Below are 24,749 nucleotides of genomic sequence, written 5' to 3' on the forward strand. Positions count from 1 at the left end.
CGAACAAAATGCTTTTTTAATGCATAAGACAAACTATTCAATTATATGAGTGAAATATATCTAATTAAACTTACTTGTGGGCTCTCACAGTATAAGCTTCAATGTGGACAACAAGGCTGAGTGTTGTCGCTGTTATATTTGTCATCAAATCTTTTTAACAAGCCAGTAAATCATGTGCTGTGTGGACAAATAAATTCTAGTTTCGGACCTCCTCCTTTCCTCTCCAAACCGACAATCTTGATGAGGATGATAACACTCTGAGCAGTGTGAACTCTACATAGAAAAGATGCTCCAGTTAGTAAAACATTTTGCAGCAATAAAATGAAACATAAAAAACCTCAAACATGCACATAGCTGGCAGCATCTGCGCATACAATACCTACATCTATACATCTAAACTGCCTCTTGCCACCTGGTGGCCCAGATTGGACGAGAACTGCTGATCCAGGGCTGCGTATCTGAAACTGTGGGTGGTGCAGCTGGATGTTATCACCTGGTTTCAGGTGCATTAACATCAGTGACCCTGTATGTTGTTGTTTCACAGAGCTCCTTCTATCAACTCAAGATCAGTTCAACAAAAAGATTCTGGTCAATTATTCAGCCAACATTGCTGCAATTTTGGCAAAACACATTTTTGCCTCCACAGATTTTTATCCAACATGCACCATGTGGGAACAAAAATATCTGCTGGGAGCCTTTATCATAGTTTCAGCCAAATAGTAATATTCTAAGCTGTTTGGCTGTGACATCCAAACATATTTAGCAATTAAGACACCAAAAAAAAGGTATTTCTCTCTGCATTGTTTTGCCAGATCATTATCAAAAGTCCCCAAAGTACACATGTTCGTTTCACAATAATCCATCCATTGCCATCATTAGGCAAAAGTTCACCTTGTGTACTGTCTGTGATCTTGAGAAGAAAGTATCTGCAAACAAGGTAGACAACAGGCCCAGCGAACGATGTAGATAATGTTTGAAAAAAAGAAAATCTTTAAAAATTGTAAGCAAAAGGTGTAATTTAAGGTCTTAAGCCTCAGTGAAGGATGAACTGACACCAACAGATACTCAAACAATAACAGTGATTCGGTAAGTGTTTTTTCTACAGTGAATCTACTGTATATATGCAGCAGCACCGGGGCGTCGTGACAATAACTTGCCGTCTGTCATCGGGGGTGGAAGAATCACACAATTAGCTTGAGGGCTCTGGAAGCTCTCTTGCATAAATCAAATCTACTTTCAAGCTCAAAATATGTTAATCCCCTAATATCAAAGGGCATCTTCTCTCCCTCAGTACGCCCTTTGAGCTTTCTGCAATTTCTAATGTAAGACCTATTCATTTACCCACAGAGAGCATAATCCAGTATCCACTGTTACAGGATGTGCTTTAGTGTGAAGTGGCCAGCGCATCATGTCACCCACACAACGAATAAGAAAATACGAAGGTGATGATTTTATTTCATGTAGGAGTCTCAAGTAATACACATGTCGACTATATTTCACAGTATAACACCACTCAAATTATGTTAGGAGAATGCTTTTTAACAGCATCCTGCTGTTTTTCCTTGTGAAACTATGGTTGAAAGTGCAATCCCAATGGATGAAACTGTCAGAGCTCTGGTGTTTTTTGACTTCTTAGGCGGATGCATCACCACTAGAGAACTGTTGTGTTATGTCCCCTATCCTGCAGGCTCCACAGCTGGCGGACAGCTGTAGCAAGTTGCAGTCTTGCAGTCTGCGTGTGGAAAAAACACACACAAATGCAAGGCCAATACACACACATTTCTCTGTTCATACATGCAGATCTGTTAATGATTGATTTAATATCAGTTTAAACTCTCAACATATTGTATATGAGAAGCATGCAAAGGTTTTACACATTTGAAACATGAAATCAAAATGCTCAGTCATAAATATGGCAGCAGGGGTTGTAGCATTTAATATAGCTTTCTTTTTACCCACTTTGGTCACATATTATTTATAAACAATGACACCAATTGTACTTCATATTCTGTGGTTGGCTTTTTGGCTTTGGTATGTTTTATGGGAAAGGAGTCACATGTGGTGGTACAGTTTTGTTTTTTTTTTAATACTTTTTATTCCTGTTATTCATATAAATCAATTATAACCAACTGCATATAATAATGTTTTTCCCCATATCATAATTTCTATCCAATTTTACAGCTGTGGGCATGTTTTGCAGACATGTTTAAGTAACTGAGTAACTCCTAAATAAGTTACTCTTAATATTCTTTGATAGAGACAGATACTCACCTCTTTTCTTCACCAATACTCTGCATTTTCCCCAGAAAGTACAAAATCATTATTAATACAAAACAAAAAAAGAATGATATGATCCTTTTCGTAGTATATGTCTTCTTCTCTGGGCAAGACCAGATGAGAGTTCCTGATGAGTCTTTCATTTACTGGGTTTGTGTGATGAAATAACGCATCTGAATTTCATTCGACTCATTTTGTTTATGATCACAGTGAAATTATTCTACTAGTGTTTCCTATATAACCTAAACACATCATATGTTATAAACTGATCATGGCTGCAGTGGAATAAAAATTACAGTCATTTCAAATATTTTAATTTGAAAAGTCTCATCAAAATGGAAATACTCAAGTAAAGAGAACTTCAAACTTGTATTTAAGTACAGTACTTGAGCACATATACTCAGTATATATCACCACTGAAGAAAATCTAACAAAGCCACAAAGTAAAAAAAACACCAAGATGTCATTAGAGGTGAAACATCTTTACTGACACTCCCTCATTTTCCTCTGCTAATAACCTGTGAAAGGTCACCGCAGGGACTTCTCATAATGACATCTTGTCTGGCTCACATTAGCCACACACTGACTGGGAGAACCATTCATTTATATGAATTAAGCACACAAGCAGTTATTTGCTTCCTTGGTAAATTCAAATGTCATTTTGAAGAATCAGCACATCAACATTTAGTGACTGAGTTTTTGCTTTGCGCCATTAAGTGCTGATGCTGATAACATTTCTGCTTTCTAGTGGTGAAACACACAAACACAGACAACACACACACACTTCTTTGAGGAACAAATTGTCTTCACCTCTTCACCGCTGTGTCCTGCAGCCAGAGTATTCACTAATTCATGAGCAATGCAATGTATGTGAATAAAAAGCCAGTGTGAATATAAATCATGTTGTGTGAAACAGCATTTCTAATTATAGCCGTGGTGTCTCCTGGGAGGTCTGTGGAAAAATACATTATGTTATGCCTCTGCTAGAAAATACACAGACCATAAGTGGTTGTGAAATAGTTGCATCAGTTGTGTTTCTGTACTTTTGTCTGGAACTGAAATGTCTGTGTGTTTGTGAGTGAGAGTGAGGAATGGAAATATCCGCGTACTAAGGTCAACTCTGTTTTGGAAAACATGAGGAATTGTTATTGTGGTGGGAATGTATGCAGGTTTTCTTGTCAGCAGTGTTTGGAAAACTGGCCATAATGTGGAAAATGAGAACAACTGATAAGTCTATCTTTCTTTTTTTTCAGGCTGGCTCAGCCAAACACCTGCAGAAATGTACTGAGGCCTTATAACTATATGTCAGTACAGCACAGTGATCAGAGACGTGTTTGTACATCTGAAATGTTTATACAGAAGCCCAGAAGTCCTCAAAGATGGTATTTTCTTAATTATGAAGGAACAATTGGACTCAATTTACTTCATTTTACCAGGATAATCTGCTTCAATCACATCAACGTTGCTCTCTAGGGAATACTGGGTACACATATTAAAAAATAAGCATTATAACAATAAGTTAATTATCTTGTGGAAACAAGTTATTCACCTTTCATAAAGTTGACTCCAATAACTTTTTCGTCACTGCTTCTTTTGTAGATTTCCAGCTGAATGATTTTCTTTGAGCAGCTGTCAGTATACTCATAAATACATAAATTGTCATATGAACATATAAGATATATATCATCTTTTGGACTCTGTTTTTTTTAAATCATTTTCTTAGCACTTCATAAACATTCATGTAAACTAGAGCTGCTGCGATTGGTCAATTAATCGATTAGTCAATTGACAGAAAATGAATCGCAAACTATTTTGAAAATCAATTCATCGTTTGGAGTCATTTTGCACGATAACATACAAAAGTTCCATCGTTCTTGCTTGTTAAATGTGAATATTTTCTGGTTTCTTTAGTCTTCTATGACAGTAAACTGAATATCTTTGGGTTGTGGACTGTTGGTCGAGACAAAGCAAGACATTTTAGCTTGCACCTCGGGCTTTTGCAAACAGTGATCCACTTTTTTCACCATTTTCTGACATTTTATAGACCAAACAACTAATCCATTAATCAAGAAAACACTCAACTGATTAAACAATTATGACAATAATCGTTAGTTGCAGCCCTAATGTAAACCAGTGAATCTTCTGTGGACTATGTAAGTGATGATGGTCTAAATCTGTTCTTTCATTTTCTAAACCTATTGTCCTTAGAGCAGAAAATAATCTCCATTTGAGGTGTCAGTGTGCACCTGCATGGTAGAGAAGCATCTTAACTCATAGTAAATCAACTTGTTCCTACAATATTTTATTTGCACAAAATAATAAATAAATGAACAAATTAAATAAAACATTTTTTGGGGTCTTCCTGTTTGTTTGCACATAAAATAAGAGATGTTTCATTATGGAGACTCTCCAGCTAAATTGCATGTGTGTGTAATAAATGTGCTTTAGCAGGAACAGCTGTTGCTGCTGTGCGAACGGAGGGAACAGTGTGTTTTGAGGACATTGTGAATATTAATAAGCTTTTAGAATGATTTTGTTTAAATGAGGGCACGAATTAGCACGTTATCCTTCATTGTTTATCACGTCAGCTTCAGGGTACTACAGTCCAACTGAGGACTAACACATTCTTCTCTAGCTGATCACTCTTCTACTCTCCTTCACAAAGTTACACACAACTTTTAAATATTGACTCATCTTAAACCCTCTCGTAGAAAGATACCCTGCAGTCACAGTGAACTTTAAAGTTTTCCGAGGTTGCGTCACTTGAATACAGACAGTAAAACTCTTGCTCTTATCAAGGTGAGTGCACAGGCAATTTGAGATTTTTTTTTATGAGCCTGACAAGGGAAACCAGCAGCTTGTTGTGTTTGCTCTCCTGTGTCCCGCAAAATGGCACATTGCTCAGAAGTCACATAAAATGCTACACTGATCTGATGTCACTGAACAGGACGCTTTGTAACTTTGGCAGTGGTTTGAGCTTTTCAAAGTGCAGGTCCCTGAGAGCCGACGTCTATTTATAAAGTCACTTTGTGTTCTAACTTTAGTATCCAGCTCTCTGACCAACTCTGGTCTGAATATGGACACACATTCTGACAGTGAGCAGCCATAATGAACAGCGTTAAGTTTTAGCAGATGGCTGTGGGGAAGCTTGAGCTTTGTCTCCACATTTCTTCAACCACACCGCCAAGCAGGTCATCGCAGTCATCACAAATAACTCCTACGGAAGTTATTTCAGTACTTTCCACTGGAGGAAATTCGGTAGAAGCTTAGGCCGTTCTTGCTGAATCCCAAACACTAAGTTTTAATTGGCCTTCCAGGAAAGAGAATAGCATTCATGACCTTGAATTAGGAGTGAATGCTGTCAGCTGATGGGTGGTGAGTTGAGCTGCTTATCTGTGTGTTCCTGGGTTTTATTTTTAACCTGACAACACCTGACAGGCCCTGAAACTGGGGGAGACCATGCCAAAGCATGAGAAAGCATGAGGAAGCATGAGAAATGAGGTATGTAGGTGCAAGACTGAGGAGAACCACACGTTTCATAGCTGTAATTTGCAGAAAAATGTGTTGATGAAGAAGCAGCAGAGAGGAAGGATGGAGGAGTCGTGTCTCATGATGGCGGTAATGAGGCCTAAGTGGTGTTGATGTGAGCGGAGATGGAGACAATTAAACTGAAACCATAACATCTTTTTGTAGAAAGGAAAACAGGAAGACAGAGGGAAAGAGGAAGCTGCAGAGAAGTTTTGAGAAGGCAGGTGGACAGAGGACATGTGACGTAGTGGAAGTGAAGGCAGTGGAAAGTGCAGATGACATTTTGGTAAAGTCTTTGGCCTACATTTAGTCTCTTGGCACAAATCAGGCACCTTTACTTACATCAGAGTATTCCAGCAGGGTTTAATCACTGTGGCGGAGGATTGTATTGTTACCAAGAGAGCAGAAAAACAACACATAGCTGCCCTAATTTCTCCCAGCAGGAAGTGGCAGTAGTGAAAAACTGAAGCCCAGCTGTAGCCGATTATTGTGACACAACCAACTCCAACCTTTGTACTACGTTTCCCTTCCTTTGAGGTCAGGGTTGTATAAATGAATCTCATATTTATGCTTATTATGAACCAGTTTTCAACCAGTTTTCAACCTCATCTGGCCAAATATTTATCTATTCAGAAAGATGCAGGCTATTACAGGCAACCGTATGCACTTTTTGGTTCAGATACAATTCACTTGCTATCTTAGAGAATAAGAATCCATTGCAAGAAACACAGGGGTTATAAAGCGCGCTTTATAGAGCACATAAGCAGTGGTGGAAAATTACGAAGTACATTTACTGTTGCTCAAGCTTGTTTACATGTTACTCAAGCACAATTTGAGGTTCTTGTACTTTAGTGCTACTTTATATGTGTACTATACATATAAACGTACTACATTAGGGATGGTACTATGGAAAAATTATATTTTACATATTTGACAGCTATAGTTGCAGATTCAGATCATACAAAAGCAGGTAATTAGTATCTTTATTATAAACTATAATGCATTGTTACAGATCTAACTACCCAACTGTTTATGAAGTAGTTAAAACTGGCTCCAACTCAACCAACCACATTAAAATTAAGACTTTTACTTATGTAGCATTTTTGAAAGCAGCACCTTTTACTTAAATGTAATGTAATGGAGTATTTTTGTAGCTTGGAATTACTGCTTTCACTTCAAGTGTAAGTGACAGCAGTCTCAGATAATTATGTGCAATATGATCCAGTGTTTTTGGCTCATATACCCAAACATTTATCCATCAAGATATCTAAGGTATCTGACACAAATCATTTACTAAACCCCTTTACAAATTTTGGTACAGAAAGCAATTTATCTTGACATTAAAAGATCTTGCTACCTCAGCACTGAAGAATATAATTTACAGGAACCCCAGAGATCATATGCTTTATTGAGCAAATAATACCCTTTACTTATCAAAAAAGCCTTTTCTTGTGGTGAAAATGCGACACCACACTACACTGTGTGATTAAACCAAAAATGGGCTGTCAGAGGGACTTTCAAAAGGCCACTATGACGTGGGGAAACCCATAGTTTCCACACAATTGGATGTCATCAGGTTCTTGCTAATGCAATTAGAGAAGTTGGTAAATACACTGGGCTGCTTGTATTGGGACATGAAATGGCATCACAAGCTTGTTGACAAGCCAAGAAGTGTGACTATTGCAAGACAGGCAAAGCCAAGTGTGAAACTTTAGACGTCTGTTATGTAATCCTGCTTGTTTCTCTCTGTACTGTTTTATACCTAAAAAGCAGGTGGGAATCTCTGCGCCAAGACGACAGCCCTAATATATGGTAGCCAGAGCTACATTTAGCCGGTGGCTCAAAGCCCGTGTCCCCGGCACTCGCAGTGTAATTCAGTCTGCCTACGTGCACATTAAAAAAGGTGGAGGTGGCAGCTCCGTGGTCAGCACTTCTCCACCGACAAGGATCTCATGGCTGCGTCGTCATACAAAATTCAAGTTACAAAAACACCACTTAACTGAGGCAGAGAGCCATCCCTGACCATGAAGAAAGAAGAGAAGGAGACCAAACTCTTTGCCAGTAATTTTATTTTGAGATATTTTGTAGAACAGGGGAACCAATGATTACAAAAAAAAAAAGTTCATATGTGTTCTACATGCTACACCTTAACCTAATTCATCATGCTTGCCTGGAAAAAGTACATAGAAATTTAACAAAAAACGTACAATTAAAACTGACGTACATTATACTCACCATTAACTTTACTTTTAATGTACCTTTCTCTTACCTCCATGCACGCAATTTTTTTTACATTACATTTAGATAAAAAATTAAGACTTTTAGGTGCTTCTTTAAACCATAAAGCAGTTTTTCCACTAAAGACAGAATGCACCTATAAATAAAAAAAAAAAAAAAAAAAAAAGAACAAAAAGAATGATATCCATTAGGACGATATTGATGGAAAATGGAAAGCCTCAACTTCTTTTAGAACATAACAGATGAATTTTGCATCCTACCATAAAAACAAAAAAGGAACACTTACACGCCCATATAGTGCCGAAATGAAAAATGGAAGTCTGTCCAACTCCTCAATCTTCAACAATCACATTGAAATAACACATTTTGATAAAATAAATATCGCACATCTGCTAGAAATAAATAATGATTACTGAAACACCTTACTATGTTAAATGCTAAAGTGAGACAGATTTCATCTACGCGACCACTTCATTTCATGGTATGAGGATGGTCATGTGTGTAAAGCACTAGTGCGGCTTCGAGTGTCTCTCGCGGCTGTTACCTTGAGGTAGATAACACATTTACATTAACGCCTACGATAATGGTTGCTGCTGGCATCATGTGTCAGATTTACAGTATGAAAGGGTTATAAAGGAAGCTTTCTTTTGGGGAAAATGTTATAAAGTCATAATTGAGAAATAATAATAAAAAAAAAACAAAACAAGACAACCCATCCCCATTTTTTTTCTCGTGTATCCCGTCCCAGGAAAGGCTGTTTGAAAGCACTTTAAAAGCCTACAGCAATGTTATCGTCTACCATCCTTCCTCATGTCGCACCCTACAGCCAAACGTCTCTTAAATCCTTTCCCGCCTGTCCATCTTTCTTCTAGCAACTTCTCTCCTGCTCTCTGTTCGTCTACAGTACTTAAGTGTGTGAGTGACATGCCAGTTTAGCAATGAGGGCGTAGACATTAACCCATGAAGGCCTGGTGATCAAGGCTCAGAGTGATGACCAAAACTCCTTAAATATAATAAATCACCCATCTCAACTCTTAAAAAAAACAAAAACAAAAAAAAAAAATTAAAAGTAACTGTAATAAAAAAAGGTATGAAATGATTCAAGTACAATAATATACCATATTATTAAAAAAACAACATAAAAACAAATCTGCCTAGATTTTGCACTGTGAGGGAGGATATATATTTCTTTAATTAAGATGCTTGAAGATGCTGCTGTATGTTTTGTGGGCGATCTGTGGGGAGCATTTGACAGCGCAGGGGGTGAGGGACGCCTGGATGGATTTTAGAGGCAAGTCATCGGTGCTGTCAAAGCCAGGCAGGGCCAGAGAGTCCAGCTGCATATTGAGCACAATCTCTGTGTTCCTGCCGAGGAAGCTCTCGTCCAACTCTCTCTCCCTCCCCTCCGAGGGCTCCGTTTCCGGGCTGGCCACGGTCTCTCCGACCCCTTCTTCCTTCCGGCTGAACAGGCGGTCCAGGTAGCTGGTGTAAGTGCTCTCCTTCTGGAAGTGGTCCTCTTTGCGAATGTCCCAGCACGCTTCGTCTATCAAACAGCCGTTCTCGCCGAGAGTCTCCCCGGAGCCGAAGCTCTCCCAGGGGTGAGCGGGCCAGGCGCTGTCGCCGCCGACTCCCAGCACTCCTCCGCCACCTAACTGGGCGAGGTTAACCAGGCACTTCTCCTCTTTCTCCTGACTTATGGACTTGGACATGGAGCCTGAGCGGGAAGCCTCCAGCTGGGAGACGGAAGAGTTGAGCTCGTTCAGGAGGCCCACCTCGCTTAGCAGGGCCACCTCCTGACAGGGCTCCGGCTGCAGGCTCAGTTTAATGGTACTCGCGATGAAGGAGTCAAAGTCAAAGCCTTGGTTCTGCTGGCTCTGGGGCTGTGTCTGATGTTTCTCCTGCTCTCGGTCCTTCTCCACCGGACTCTGGGTCATCTCGGCCTCCTTCAGCGCGATCTGGGCCTTCACCAGCCCGTTCTTCTCGCACTTGCTCTTGGCCTTACGGTCAGCCTTTTCCTTGCTCTGCTGCTCCTTCCAGTTGGAGAGATCGATGATGAGCTTGGGTTCGTAGTAGTGGTTGACCTCACTGTCCCTCCAGATCAGGTTATCCAGGTAGGAGGGGGACACGGCCTTGTAGTTACAGGTGTGGCTACACTGCAAGTCACAGTATTTGTTCTCGTGATGGTCGTCCTGCCAGGATCGCTCTGGCGGGAACAGAGTGGAGTAGTCGAAGGACGGCTCATCCAGGAACTTTTCCCGGTCTCCATCAGCATATTTACGAGGATCCACCTGGAAACAGACGACAGACACCTTTAGCTCTTGTTATCTCATTATCTTTTGACAAGCATGTTTCTGTTTACATCCAGTGCAAGATGTGTATTTAATAACACTAAAAACTATTTTCTGTACTTGTGATTTCTTTTTAGAGCACTGTATTTATTTAACTGTGAATCTTCACATTTGGGCTGTATGCGGATGTGTAAAGAATGTGTAAACACACCTGGACCTCCTCCTCATCTGTTACATCGGAGAGGGCCCTCGGGTCCACCTGAACTTCATCTGGGTCATGGGTGCTGTGTAAGTGCCAGTCAGCCTCTGACAGCTGGCTCTCATGATACCTGATAGAGAATAAAAGAGACTTTAGTATACAAACATTATAACTGTTTAGACAGCAAACTATTCTCCACTGAAACTCACAAGAAAAATGTCTGAGTAGGAAAAAATAATCTGTCCACCTCCGAGTTTGTTCAGAGAGCAGGTGTGGGAGAGGGAATGAGAGAGCGAGCATACCTGTCCCAGGTGTGACTGTGGCTCTGGTCCATGAGCAGGATATCATCTACTTCGTCCTCGATATGGAAGGGGTGCAGAGAGACAGGTTCGTCTAGGGGGAAGGAGTAGTCAGCCATATAGGGGTGGGCCAGGGCTTCCTCCGCAGTCAAACGATCTATGGGGTTGAAGGTCAGAATCTTCTCCAGGAAATCCAGAGCTGCAGAGAGAAAAGAGAGCAGGGAGGGATGACGATGAGTTTATCATGCAGGAAACACGAGATGTGATGCGTGACAGATGTGACCCTGACCCCTGTCTTTTGTCTGAATGATTGAGTGAATGAATAACCGACTGAATAAGTGGCACCCACCCTGTGGACTGACGTCAGGCAGCAGCTTGGCCAGCGGTGTGTGAGGCTTGGACATGTCGTTGCGGATGAAGACGGGGATGACGCTGTTGAGCTCCTGTCGGTCTTCCTCTCTTAGCACAGGGATGGACTCCAGGATCAGCTGCATCTGCTCCAGTTCGTGGGCCCCTGGAACACCAGAAATACAACATCAGGCGCTTTCTTAGAAGAGTTACACAACACTAAACATTTGCATAAGTGAGTTTGTTTTGAGCGTGGCAGCAGATCATGAGAACAGCAATGTTATTTGCCTTGTGTTCGGCTCAAGGCAGTTTCAACAGGATAAAAAAAAACCCAGTCTACAAATGTAGAAACAACCATCTCTCCCAGATCCAACTGGATTTGCAAATGAAAGTCATAAAAGGACAGTACAAGCAGGACTCACTCTGGGCATATCTCCTGTCTGTTTTGAATAAACACATTTTTACTAGGAGGATGGACCATATGCTTCATCAGACCTACACTCACTGTCACCAGGCCTGCTTCAAACGCTACTTGCCAGTATATTTCTACATGGAGGTGTAACAGTGAGTCAGACATAAAAGAGTCAACATTTACCTGCAAAGAGGGTTTTCCCTGTGAGCATCTCAGCGAAGATGCAGCCGGCGGCCCACATGTCGATGGCTTTGGTGTAGTTATTTGGAGAGAGCAGCAGGCGAGGAGATCTGTACCACTTGGTGACCAGACCTTCAGAGAGATGACCCTGTAACAGAGGAGACCAGACATGTATAAAGGGACCCGAGTCAAAAACGGTACAAGGAAGTATGACTCTGAGCTGGAGCTGCTGCAATTAATCGATTGATAAAATTAATCTCTAACTATTTTGATAATTCATTAATTGTTTTGAGTCATTTTTAAAGACAGTTTCTCTGTGATAGTAAACTCTCTGGGTAATGGACTGTTACTTTGGGAAACAGTGAACATTTTTAAGATAATCAATGATTAATCAGTAATTAAACTTTCAGTTTCAGCCTTACTCTCAACCATATTTGTCCAAAGTCTGCTCAAAACCAAACTAAAAAGTTCACCTTTATTTTATATGCCTCAACATTTTGCCGCACAGCACTGCTGTTGACAAGAGTTCCCAGAACAAACCATGCTTTCTGGTGCATGCTAAAACTTCATAACCCCCGTGCAGTCTCCTTGACGGACCTGCTCTGTGCTGGTCACGTACGCAGCACACCAAGGAGACAAAGACCCGAGAGAGAAAAGACAGATGAAAAGGGAGAGATCAGACACGTGCGGGCCCTGTCAGCACTCTGAGAGAGCCGGATAATCCCCCGCTGCCACACACACACACACACACCGGCACACCAGTGACACCAATCTGCACTCCACTCTCACACAGTGCCTGGCTAGGAGGACACCGAACACAAAGGAAACTGACCTGTGTGTGTGTACACTGGGACACTGGGGGAGGGGAGGTGGTAAAACAACACCCTCACTGCCCTTCTCTCTCTCTCTCTACCCCACACCTCATACAGTTTTAGTTTGTGGAGAGACCAAAATGGTCGGCTCACCACTCAGCCGGGCTCCTGTTTCTGCCCTAATTTAGCTGCAAATACTTGATGTCACGCGATCCCGGAGTGCATCGCTGCTCTACACGCCCTTGTTTTGATGGGCCTATAAATGACACGCCATGCCAAGTGTAGCTATAACCCCTGCCATCAGGTAACCGACTAATCTGTTTGAGTCTGAGCGCAGTGGCTTTCACCAAGGAGCTTGTAAAGAGGTCGAGGGGGAATTACAAAGCAGTGACATACACACAAACAGATCACACCCACTGACTGAAACTTGCTACGGTGGGTCTACACCCATTCTGAGAAACTACTACTAAATCGTCTGAACTGATATTATTGTGGTTTTCGTAGAGAAAAAACATGCAACCAGCTTAGCTGAGTATTGCAACAGATGTAGATTAGCTTGAAAGAGAGTCGGGTCATTGCGTAAGGACAATTCCGTGTGCGATGGACTCTGAACTAAAGAGGAGCAGATTAGAGTTTGACTACCAGCTGAGGGCATAAAGTGCATTAGGTGAACATTTTCAGCTCAAATCTATTTTCACTCGTTTCTAAGTGAGAGCCACAAAGACAGACACACAGGCATCAACCGATTCAATAACCACTGACAGCAGTCAGTGAATAACTTAACCACCTGATCTAGATCAGAACAGGCTGACATTTAGTGACTCATAACAGGCTCTTTCAGTGTGTCAGGCTGTGGTTAGTCACAGCAACCTTTAGCAGGTCTGACCAGATGTCACTAAAGGTGGTTGGTGCAGAGCTCATCCCCCGACCCGGCCTCCTTTTTTTCCAGGATGAAGCTGCGCTGCTTCACAGAAACTGGTGACTGAAGAATATAATGATAAAGATTTCCTTGTTGGCACCGACTGCATTTCAGTTTTTAACCCAAACATCCACACACACACCGATCATTTCACCGGCAAACCACGGGACTAAAAATAGAGAATAAGTGGAGCTTCACTGCAGTCTCACAACATACAAGACACACGGACCTAATCAATACATTATTTAAAATCAATACACTATTTCAATTACATGCCATAATTCATTTGACACATGGTAAACTAGTGTAAGTTACAAAAAAAAAAAACCACCTCTCTGACTTCAATTAAGCCTTAAGTTGACTCCACAGTATTTCTCTTCTTGGATCTGGTGAAATCCATTGCCAGACGGGCCTGTTCCTGGCTCAATAATTGGGTCAAATGTGTGTGTATGTGTGTGTTCTTGCAGTTGTGGCTTGGAGTTGTGTGTTGAGCAGGATGCTTGCGCGGCAGAAAGGACCTCGGTGAACCCATCAAACCCCCCCCCACCCTTATAACATTCCTGAAAACGTCTCGGTTGTTATCTTTAGAGCATCTCAAATTACTGAATTTTATACAGAGCCAATGGCAGACACAAGATCCTACATCCAAGGCTTTTCCAAGTTTACATTAGTACAACTACTATGACTTATACTAACATGCAAACAGACATTTTCGACATCCAGAAGTTTTGTCTTGCACTTTTAGTCCTCTTTAAAAAGAAAACTTCTAGACCTGGTAAATGGTTTATTAACTTTGTGAGCTCTAGAAGCTCTAAAAACATGTGAACAGAAGTGATATCACTTCGCTAAGGCAAACATTAAATACATTACGCTATCTTACAGCCAAAGTGAGCTTTGTTTACAACCAAAATGGCTTCCTAAAGCTATTCTAAACCTTAAGTGTTATATCCTCAGTATTCTTTCTTTCTCTTGTTAAAAGGGTGGACTACTTCTGGAAATAACACAGGCTTCAGACCGAGCTTCAAATAAGGCCTTGAGCGAGGCTCCCACAACAAGACAAAGAGCTGGCTGGGAAAAGGAGGGGAGTCAGGCCTCTGGAAGCTGGATGACTGCACGTGAATTCTTGTCATTCTTGATCCTGGGCCACCACGAGGGCCGACCGTAAAGTTCACACGGGTGAATCGGCTTACTTTCTCAGAACAAAGGAAAGATAGCGCAGAAAAACAGGTACTCCTGACAAGCTTTGTTCAGCATACTCAAGTCAAAGCCAAGCAGGATTAATTAAAGCCTGAAGGGAATCACAAGCCTTTGTTTTTTTTTTAAATTAAAAACCAAGCAGAAAAGGAGGAATGTGGTAGGGAAAAGGTGAAACAAATGCCTGTTGCCTCCACGACTCATACACTGAATCTAGATACCACGTTCATCAAACTACGCCAGAAAATGACGTTCACTGGCAAGGAGCGCTTCTTTATTTAGAAACAACGTTATTCAAATAACATGCACCCAGCTGCTGTGCCTCACCCGGCCAGCGATGAGCTGAGGGTGGTTGTGAAAGCAGATTTGCCTCCATTGATCGTTCCCTAATGTCTGGCCAACACTGAAACTGATTGTTTTTTTTACGCCTCCACACTCCGCTGGACACTTAAGTGCTGTTTGGGAGTGATGGGTTCATTCTAAACAAGCCTCATTTGGTCAGAGACACCAGACACACGTTCTGTCAGATGGTGCCATTAAAAAGTGGCTTGTGGAGATATCAGCGTTCTTCCCTCCCCCCACCACACCGCTATTGTTATCATAGTAGAGACAGACAAAACACAGCAACGCTATATGGACATGAGAGCGGGGGTCACAGCCTGACTACAGCATTTTGTATCCTTGACAAAAACTCAGCAGCAGTAGTCTGCTGCAGCACTAGAGCAGACAATAGTCTAACACAAGAGAGCTGACCCCAGCCAAGCAGCTTTTCAATACCCACTTGCCTGCATGTTTCCCATCAGGAAAAACTGCTTATATAGAGGGAAAAAAGCCCACATGGCAAACCCTGATGCAAGGGAGGAGTGCAGTAATGTTGGGTGGGTGGCTACAGTGACTGTGAGAAACTCTCACTTCTTCCCCTCGCCTTCCTCTTCCTATTGTAGACAAGACTTATTGTCTCAACCCAAGATATGACTCATGTGAGAATACAGAAGTCAGAGCTGAAAATGACTAGACTTCTTAAAACATAGTAGTGGTGTGCTGGAAATGAGCTGTTCTGGTAAACAAGTGTGTGCACGTCAGTGTCAGCGTGGTGTGTGAGATGTGGCAGGATATGGGCTGTGTAAGGGATATGAATGAGGCTGTGCCAGCCAGAGGATCACATCACGTGAGCCCACTTCAGACCCGCCAATGACTAATCTGAGACACGTGTAAGCATCTGACTGCCTCAGTGCTCTAAGGAGATCCAGCAGCTACAGAAAGAGAGAGAGAGAGAGAGGGACAGACTTTCCAACCTAGATTTTCAACACATCACGACACCATATGGCCTTCAAACGAATTTCCTCATCCCTTTATAAGGTGACAGAAACACACCGGGGCAATGCAGACCTTCCACCTGGCTACAATTACACAGGGTGATCCATACTCTTCTCATACTAAAAAGACAAAAAGCAACCTACTTTATTGCCACCATTACACTGCTTCACAACAACAAAGTACAAGTTTATAGCAAGTGTTAAAAATGTGCATGTTCAACATTTGGTGTGTTAACATCTGGTTTTTAATGCCTGAGTTTGAATTATACTGGCGTCCGATGAGAAAAACACAGAGAAAAGAAAGCTGTAACGCAAAGAAAAAAAGCCTTTTCTAAGACCTAATTTTCTTGACGATAATTCCTGGGCGTGAAAATGGAGCGATGACCTCCTGCAAATGGAGCTGAAGGAAAACACATACTCTCAGATATTAGTCTTTATGCGTTTTAATGAAGCATGTCCAAAACAAATTCGCTGTAGCCTCAGGCCTTCGTGATTATGAAGCCAATGAAGGATAAAGGCTGAACTGCCAACATTCAAATATTTGCAGTAATCCATTGATTTGTATATTAAGTAGGGGTGGGAAACAAACAAACAAACAAAAAAATCAACTTAAGTATTGCGTTTTTTTTGTTTGTTTTTTTTAATCGCCACGTTGATTCCTGAGCTATAAAAACATAATAACGGGTAACAGTTAGCCTGGGAGCTAAACAGTTAGCCTCTTAGCATCGGCACTTTCTGCTAACTGTTGTTGTCTGACCTGTTGACTAGAAGCTTCAAGCTCAGAGCAACTACATCAACACCTCTGGATAAAAGCACCAGTGGTTCCACTTTGATTTATTTCATTATAACAGTAACTTACAGGGAGAAGACTTCTGTATTGGTCTATGGCCTACTGACCTCTGAAGTGATAATCCTAATGACAGATAAGTCTCAAGAAGTGTGTGATTCAACTATTTCATCTAGAGTTAAAAAAGTAAACAAAAAATCAAAATAAACGTAATATCAAAAATTAATCGAATAAAATCGAAAGAATCGCAATACATATTGAATTGGCACCCAAGTATCGTGATAGTATCGAATTGAGTGACAAGTATGTTGTCCCGGGCCTAATATTAAGACTATGAATTGACCTTGTTTTCTCTTGTAATTGTATATACTCCTTCCGGCAAATGGAAAAAGAAAATAGTTCCCAGGGTTGTGTTTTCCACAGCCTCGGTTCTCCTGAGAAGGGAAACAGAGGCGTTACCTCACAGAACCACATCCCGTCTTGTTTACTTCCTGCTGCAAAACTGCGTCACCCTGGGGAGCGCCGCATTACTGAGCAACAACGTAAACATCACGTGTCAGAGCACCAAAGCACTCATCCTTTGGCGGAAAAGTGTGCAAACATTGTTATGTTTGCTCTTCTTAGAACTCTGGTCAATGCAGCGTTTCTCATGTTACAGAACCCCATTAAAAAAAAAAATCATATTCCAAATTTTCCACAAATACAAGACTGACTTGAACAGCTATTTGGACGCGGGTCCTACCTTGTGAGAGTAGTGGGGGTCCATGATGCGGGCTAGACCAAAGTCCCCGATCTTCAGTACCAGGTCCTCTGTGTTGACAAAGAGGTTGGCCGGCTTGAGGTCCCGGTGCAGCACATTGGCGGAGTGGATGTACTTGAGGCCCCTGAGGAGCTGGTACATAAAGAGCCTGGCATGGCCCTCAGACAGAAGGCCCCTCTCCAGCAGTTGACACAGGTCGGTCTCCATGTACTCTTGCACGATGTAGACCGAGTTGACCTCTGTCAGGGACACCACGTCTTCTGTTAGCCTACGACCGTTGGGTCCCAATGTCTCAAACACCTGGATGACGAGAAGAAACGGTCAATTCTGAAAGTGTGTTGGACACTAGCTCACTTAAACTCCTTCCCATTTTCTTCCATAATCCTGTAAGAGGATAAATACAAACCTTGACTATGTTGTCGTGGTCGAGGCGCCTGATAATCTTGATTTCCCGGAGGGCGTGCTTCACACTCTGGGGATCGGTCAAGATAATTTTCTTCACGGCTACACGTTTGTCACAGTCGGTGTCAACTGCAGAAAACACCAGTCCGTTCCCTCCGTAGCCCAGAGGCTTCAAGTCCATGTAGCGAGAACCCAGGTCGAAGCCATGGATGTTCATCAGTGACTCAAACTTCTCTGCCATGATGACTATTTTGGCTTTTACACCAAGCTCCTGTCTCTAATATTTGGTCTCTTGCCTATTAAAGTCCAATGCTAACACAAGCAGGAGGATTAACGTGATAGATAAGCTATCAGCCACTGCTTCAACGGCTGAGCTAACTGACCCCTGTACAGATGACTACCAAGTCCCCCTTGACCCCTGTCTAGACGTCACTGTCAGATGCGGGACACTATTGTGTAGTCAAACTTTCTTTCCATCTTGGATTAAGGAGAGAAAATTTTTAAAAAAAGTTGTTGGTAGACTAGTGTTTATAAACTTCAATGGAATGGATGTTGAGGCCAATTAAAAAGCACTTGAACTATGTTAAACTCTAAAAGCACGTAGTTGCATCCTCACAGTGCAGGTACATTCAGTGTATGACTGGTCCTGAGCAGCTTCATATGAAATGTGCCAAAATGCACTGTTGTGTGTGTATGTGTGTGTATGTATATATTTGTTTTTTTTTGTATTTATTTATCTATCTGTATAAATTTTCCTGTCACCTGATTAAAACAAAACTGAAATGAGTCTGGCCTTAAGTCTTCAAGGTAATTTTTCACCCTCAATGATCAGGTGGCTCAAGCTCGCCACAGTCGCAATCGAAATCCTCCATTTTAGTTGGGTATAACCTGAAAGACAAGAAAAAACAGAACAAACAGGGTAAGAAAACAAACTATACAGGATACAAACGTGACTAAATTCCCTCTGGCTATTCTACACCGGTTTTTTTTTTTTTATTGTTTCAACCTGACATTTCAAAACTAATCTGGTCATACCTCACCCTTATGGTGAGTTTCGGAATTCATAAAAACAATAACAGACAAAAAAAACAACCCGTCTCATTCACCGGCTTCTGTTTAAACGTGGTGTCATCAATGGAAACTAACCCCTCCCCCGCCCGTTTAAGCGCTTGCTGTCCGGTTTCTGGGTATCGATAAAATTGTGAGAAATCCCATAGACGTTTAGCTACGATTAACACCGGCGAGGATACTTGGAAACCGTTACAGACAAAAAACGAAGCGTTTAATCCGAGTTTTACACGCTCATGCCGCCTATTTTTTTGGCCTTTGGTGTCTGTGACCGGCTGGCGGAAAGGAACCAGGAATGGAAGCTAAACTGTAAAGCTGACAAGCTACTGACAGACGTCGAGTTGCTTTTAATTTATCACATAAACATGGCCACCCGCTAACACACACATACACCAAGTGATACGTAGGAAACAAAGATCTTAACACACGGCCTGTTTCATAAACAGCAAGCACATCGTTATAATGAAAACCCACCGATACCGCGAACAAAGGAGTCGTTGTTGGCGGAGGCTCCTGACTACGTGGTACAGCTCTCCTGGCGCTAAGCAGCACAAAGCCGACGTCGGTTAAACCGCGTAAGACGACCGCTAATCTACGCTAGAACGACATATAATGTAAATAATAGTGACAAGAATCGACATAAGAGACGGTACTTACAGTCCTTATTTGTCGCATTGGTGTGTTTTTATTTTTAATCAAACCCAGCTAAGGTTTGAGTGCGCTCCGCTCCCCGAGCTTTGCGGATCTGTTGCAATCGCCATTTAGGCTGGGCAGAGCTATAAAAGGCGGTGCTGACGTCACGATGCCGCCTTCAGGAACTGTAGGAAATATGTCACTTTCTAAAAAAAATAACTTTTAAGATGTATTTTGAAATACATGTTTGGTGTAATGCTATATTTTAGTCAAGATAAGATTAAATAATAATAATAATAATATTTAATAATAATTTTTGTTTTTTTGTTTTCTATTGTCTATGTATCTGTTTGTTCCTCTGTATATGAACATGTGTACAATTAAGAAAGTGAAAACAGAAAAAAGGAAATCCCCACCACGTGAGACCACCACTATGAGCACAGATAATGTATCTATTAAATGGTATTGTCTGTAATGCTAATGTACTTATTGTCATGTAATGTATTGTTTATTAGCCTATTACAAGTTCCTCAGTTCTTAACTATTCTTAACTAATTGTTACTGTTGATTATTATTTTTTTATGTTTTTTTACTATCATTCCCAGTTATATAGATAATACTCTGTAATCATTCTCAGGTTCACCGAGTTCATCAGGGACGCACTAAGTACAATAGTACTATCTTAGATGCAGTAAATTAACTTGATGTGGTTATTAACCTGAGTTTACATCTTAATCACCAATTTAATTCAAGCTATATTATTTACATTAATTTACATATATATTCTTTTGTATTTTATAAGTATTTTCCACATCCCAAGAGACATTACTCCTCTTATTCTCTCTCATATTTTTTGTAATAACCTTGTTAGTTTTTTGAATATTCTCAACACTAATAAAAATATAATACAAATAAACAGTAGAGTACATGAATTGCATAGATTTTAACCTCATGTAATGTCACCAACTGATGGTTGAAGAGATACTTTTTATTTTGTTTTAATTTAGCTAATTAATCTGGTGGTTAACTTTTATTTATTGTTTGATTATTGTGTGTTTTTGCTTTTGATAAGTTAAATAAAACCTTGATCAGCTTATACATAATGCCAGATTGTTTTGCCACAGCAGTATGAACCAGTCTGACTGATTTGTAAAATAAAACAAAAGACAAAACTGAAGCTACTTTAAGCAGTGCAGTGCATATTTTTGGCATTCTCACGTTATATATTATAATAGACTGTGTTATGTAAGAAAGCTATATCATTAACAGAGAACACCGGACTACGCGACTGGTCGTTTTTTTAATACAACATTTGGATTTCCGAGTGGCATTTCAAAGCAACAGGAGTCATTCAAAACGTTAGTTTGCAGTCGGAGATCACGTGACAGCGGTAGATTCAAAATCCAGCTCATTATTTGTAGGTGTATGGCTTGAATTATGATAACAGGCTACAAATGCCACTAATACTAGCAGCAAACAACACGAAAACTATAATCTTCTTCATCTATACAGCACTTTCAAAGTTCAGCAGCAGCTGACTGCTATTAGGCCTACTAATAATGGGCATAGCCTAGTGTAGCCTAGAAAGAAATGGAGGAAAGATGTTTGTTTTAACTGTTTTTGCTGTCACTGATTGTAAGATATTTTGCAGCCTCCTTAAAATATTAACTGAATGCTCCCTGCTTGGGGAAAACAACACTTTATATCCCATAAGGAGTGCTAAAATAATCGCAGGATACACAAAAATGTTGCAGACCAGGCACCTTACCTGAACTGTTGGCATATCTAATTTTTTTTCTTTTCTATTTGCAGCTGTTTATTTTTTTGTCTTCTTCAAATAATCATTCGAGCGTAATAGAAAATCTGGAGCTATCTAGGCCTGACCATGCTACAGTCTGCTCATTTTCTTTCTTCTGTTTTTCCATACAGCAGCTGTTGTTTGTCTCCTCTCTGCAAATAGGCTGTTGTTTTCCGTATTGGCCCACGATTTGTTTTCCACTAGTTGTTTTTGCCCCTCGCTGGCATTAAATGTTGTTGTCAGATTATTTCACAGTATTGCATTAGTCGTGTCAGTGACAAAAATCCCCCGGACAGGTCACTCACTGCGTCTTGCGGATTTAGAAAGTCCATCTGGCACCGAGATGCGCAGGGTGTTTTCTCTTTTAGCGGCCCGCCCTCACATCACACATCCACACGAGGCTTTATTTATCCCGTAACAAAACAAAAGTCGAGATATCAATGGATGCCCTATTTTCCTCTGTTCACATCCCTCATTCAGATTGCGACTGGTGTCCTGCACAGCGCCTGGTCCTCCCTCAGTGTGGATGCTGTGAATGGACGGACGGATGGGGCGGGTAGGCAGCAGCATCACAGTCGCAGCGGTCTACATCAGCATCCGCAGGCAGACCATGTGAGAGCCCATGTGCCCGAGAATGCAGATGCCTCTCACAGGCCGGGATGGGCTCTGCGATGGAGACCATAACTGCATGCGGACTGTTACGGGATGCGACAGACTTGGAGAGTTATTGTCTCGTGTTGTCGGTCAAAGAGAAAACACATGATATTCTGTGTCTCTCATATGCTACTCTTTTAGGGATTTAGGTGATAGTGACAGTTTGAGATGATATTTGTCTCATGTATACAGTATGTTTATAGGGAAGTTATGTAATAATATTGGCTTACTATAATTCTAATATTATAGGATTAGAGAATAAAGAAGTTATGAATGCAGTAGAACCTTTCTTTATTTTTTAGGTTGCTGAGATATACTATACTGTGTTTAAGGTCTGCATTTTTATTGTTTGTTTGAATAAAACCAACGTATGAAGATTGTCTATTTTCCATTTATTCATTGATTTTGCGTTCACATGATGTTAAATCCTACAAATGACATGTTACTTTACTAAGTTTTGATTCCTTTCCACTATTTGAAGGTCAGAGGTCACATGCAAAGACTTCTTTTGGTGAAATCTTTTGCACGTGTTTTCTGATTGGGGTTTGAAGCCCATGTCATCTTTTTTTGACATGGGCCCCGCTGACAGACTCAACATCTCCCACAACTCAGAAACTAAATGTTTTTAAAAAATTAAAAAAAAAAAAAAACTCTTTTCATGAGTGTCTTAAACATTATTGCTCATTTATTATCTCCCATAAAACCTCATAAAAAAATCCTTTCACAGGAGTCGCTGATTGATTCTAAAGCTACACAAATAATTAAGAATCAGATCTATAAGATGAGGTGTGTATTGGGACTGCATTTTGCCCTCTGCTGTTGATGAATGAATGGGGGTCAGAATGGAAAGCTGCGCACTGTATCTTGACCTACCTGTTGATCTGAAAAGATAATTCCCTCACATTTAACTGCTTTTATCATTTGAATTTGCCCTCTTATCACCTAACAATGTTTCTCCACCGGGGTTACAACAGTCCTTGCTGCAGGCCTCCATTAAGATACAGACAGTTGACATCATGTCTTAACCCAACACATTTGACTATGTAATTTAGCTGATTACAGTGGCGTCTTTAACTGTCACTCACAGTTACTGTTAGTGCTGTATTACGTCAATGCTCTATAGGTCAAAAAGAAAACAAACACTGAATTCTTGCAATCCAGGGGTCGTGTTTGTTTAGCACAGTGTCCCTTGTGTGACGCCGTTTACCTGTGTTCATCTGTTGGTGATAGTGGTATGACTCTTTCTCTGTCTCTCTCTCTCACACACACACACACACATACATTGACACTTCACCTACAGAGCATCTGAGTGCGTCGCCCCATTCCTGCATTGCTATGACAAGACATATAATACCTGTTCTTTTATGTTTCACCTGGTCTCTTTTTTAAAATATTTGCTTGTGAGTTCTCGGCAAAAAACACACGCTTTTTATAAAAAAATGACATCTCACCAGTTATTGCCACTTACCCAGCTTGAAATTCTGCTGAGCCGACATGAAGCAACATGGTACAGAAGTTAATAGTCCATCCAGGAGAATGTATATGCTGTATATCCAACACTGCTGGTCCGACAGGGCAGACAGACAGGTGGAGAAGTTCCAGTGCAGTCCAGTGAATGCGTGTATCTGTAGGTGTGTGAATGTGTTCTCAGAGCTTTGGCAGTGTGTTATCCTACTCCATGTGCCTCTGGTTGTGAGGTGGAGCTCCATGGAGAGTTAATATAGGCCAGGCCAGAGAGGGGAGGAGACTGCTCTGTGTATGGCTTGGCCTGTCAGTGTGTCAGACCTAACTACTATTAGAGTCCACTGCCACCACCAGTCTCTCTCTCTTTCACTGCTTTGTTTTTTTTTTCTCTTATCCTCTCTTTTTTTTCTTCATGTTTTGGTCTAGTCTGTTGTAAGCAGAAACATAACCAATCCTTTGTATCCTGGACTGAAATACATTCTTGTTTCTGGGTGAGAACTTTGCAAATCCAATTTGGTGATTCATGGGTTTTTTTGTTTTTTTTTATATGTCATCTTAAATCAAAGGAATACACAGTCCTAATGGGTTGTGAATGTTCTACATTTCTTTGGAATAGGAAAACCCCCTAAAACACATTGGAATAAAGTGAAAAATGCATGCTAATCAACATATTACAGAGCATGCACATGCAGTATTGTTAGTCATATATTTTCACAAGTTACAAATCCAGAGGTCCACAATATACGTTTCTGCAAGAAGACAGTTTTATGTGTGTGCAATACATCCTCTGAAAGGGGGAGTCTTGGTGTTTTATTGACCGCTGTAATGTTCAGTATCAGCGGGGGGTTCATGAAGTTGTGATTATACAAATGCCAGAGAAGAGTCGGTGCTGATTCCTCTGCTTTTCATTCTGCCTCTCAAATCTAACTTTTCCTTCTTGAAACTTGTGTCTGTCTGTTCTCTCATATTCACAATATCACACTGGGTCTGCCACTCTGCCTGTGAGACACGACTCCCTCCTCCATCTTGATCTGTCTGTCATATGGCAGGTTGCTGCTGGCATCTCGACAGACTGGCACTGTAAGGAAATGTGTGCGTGTACATTTGTTTGATATTTAAACCAGACTGCTGCAGGGTCTAGACCAGCTGTGTGTTATCAAAATACCCAAATGG

The 24,749-nt window shown here is 41.0% G+C and overlaps 1 protein-coding gene across 1 annotated transcript; it reads right to left on the bottom strand.

Annotated features, from left to right (window-relative positions):
- Window positions 1–7,857: 7,857 nt before the first annotated feature.
- On the bottom strand, window positions 7,858–23,787 carry mapk6 (mitogen-activated protein kinase 6). The gene is made up of 8 exons (XM_042411961.1): window positions 23,581–23,787; window positions 17,964–18,847; window positions 17,540–17,857; window positions 11,773–11,917; window positions 11,179–11,343; window positions 10,833–11,028; window positions 10,543–10,660; window positions 7,858–10,331 (listed from the first exon to the last, which is right to left on the bottom strand). The coding sequence occupies exons 2-8, from the start codon at window positions 18,198–18,200 to the stop codon at window positions 9,234–9,236; spliced, it is 2,277 nt and encodes a 758-aa protein (XP_042267895.1). The 5' UTR covers window positions 18,201–18,847; window positions 23,581–23,787; the 3' UTR covers window positions 7,858–9,233.
- Between the last annotated feature and the right edge of the window lie 962 nt (window positions 23,788–24,749).

This window comes from Thunnus maccoyii, chromosome 1 (genome assembly GCF_910596095.1).
Source record: "Thunnus maccoyii chromosome 1, fThuMac1.1, whole genome shotgun sequence".
NCBI lineage: Eukaryota > Metazoa > Chordata > Actinopteri > Scombriformes > Scombridae > Thunnus > Thunnus maccoyii.

Bases quoted from the DNA above. Each gene is read 5' to 3' on its own strand.
- mapk6 (XM_042411961.1), bottom strand. From the start codon at position 18,200: ATGGCAGAGAAGTTTGAGTCACTGATGAACATCCATGGCTTCGACCTG. The intron at 11,344-11,772 runs GTAAATGTTGAC...CTGGTGTTCCAG, and splicing joins AGGGAAAACCCTCTTTGCAG to GGGCCCACGAACTGGAGCAG. The intron at 11,029-11,178 runs GTGGGTGCCACT...TTCTCTCTGCAG, and splicing joins GCCTGACGTCAGTCCACAGG to CTCTGGATTTCCTGGAGAAG.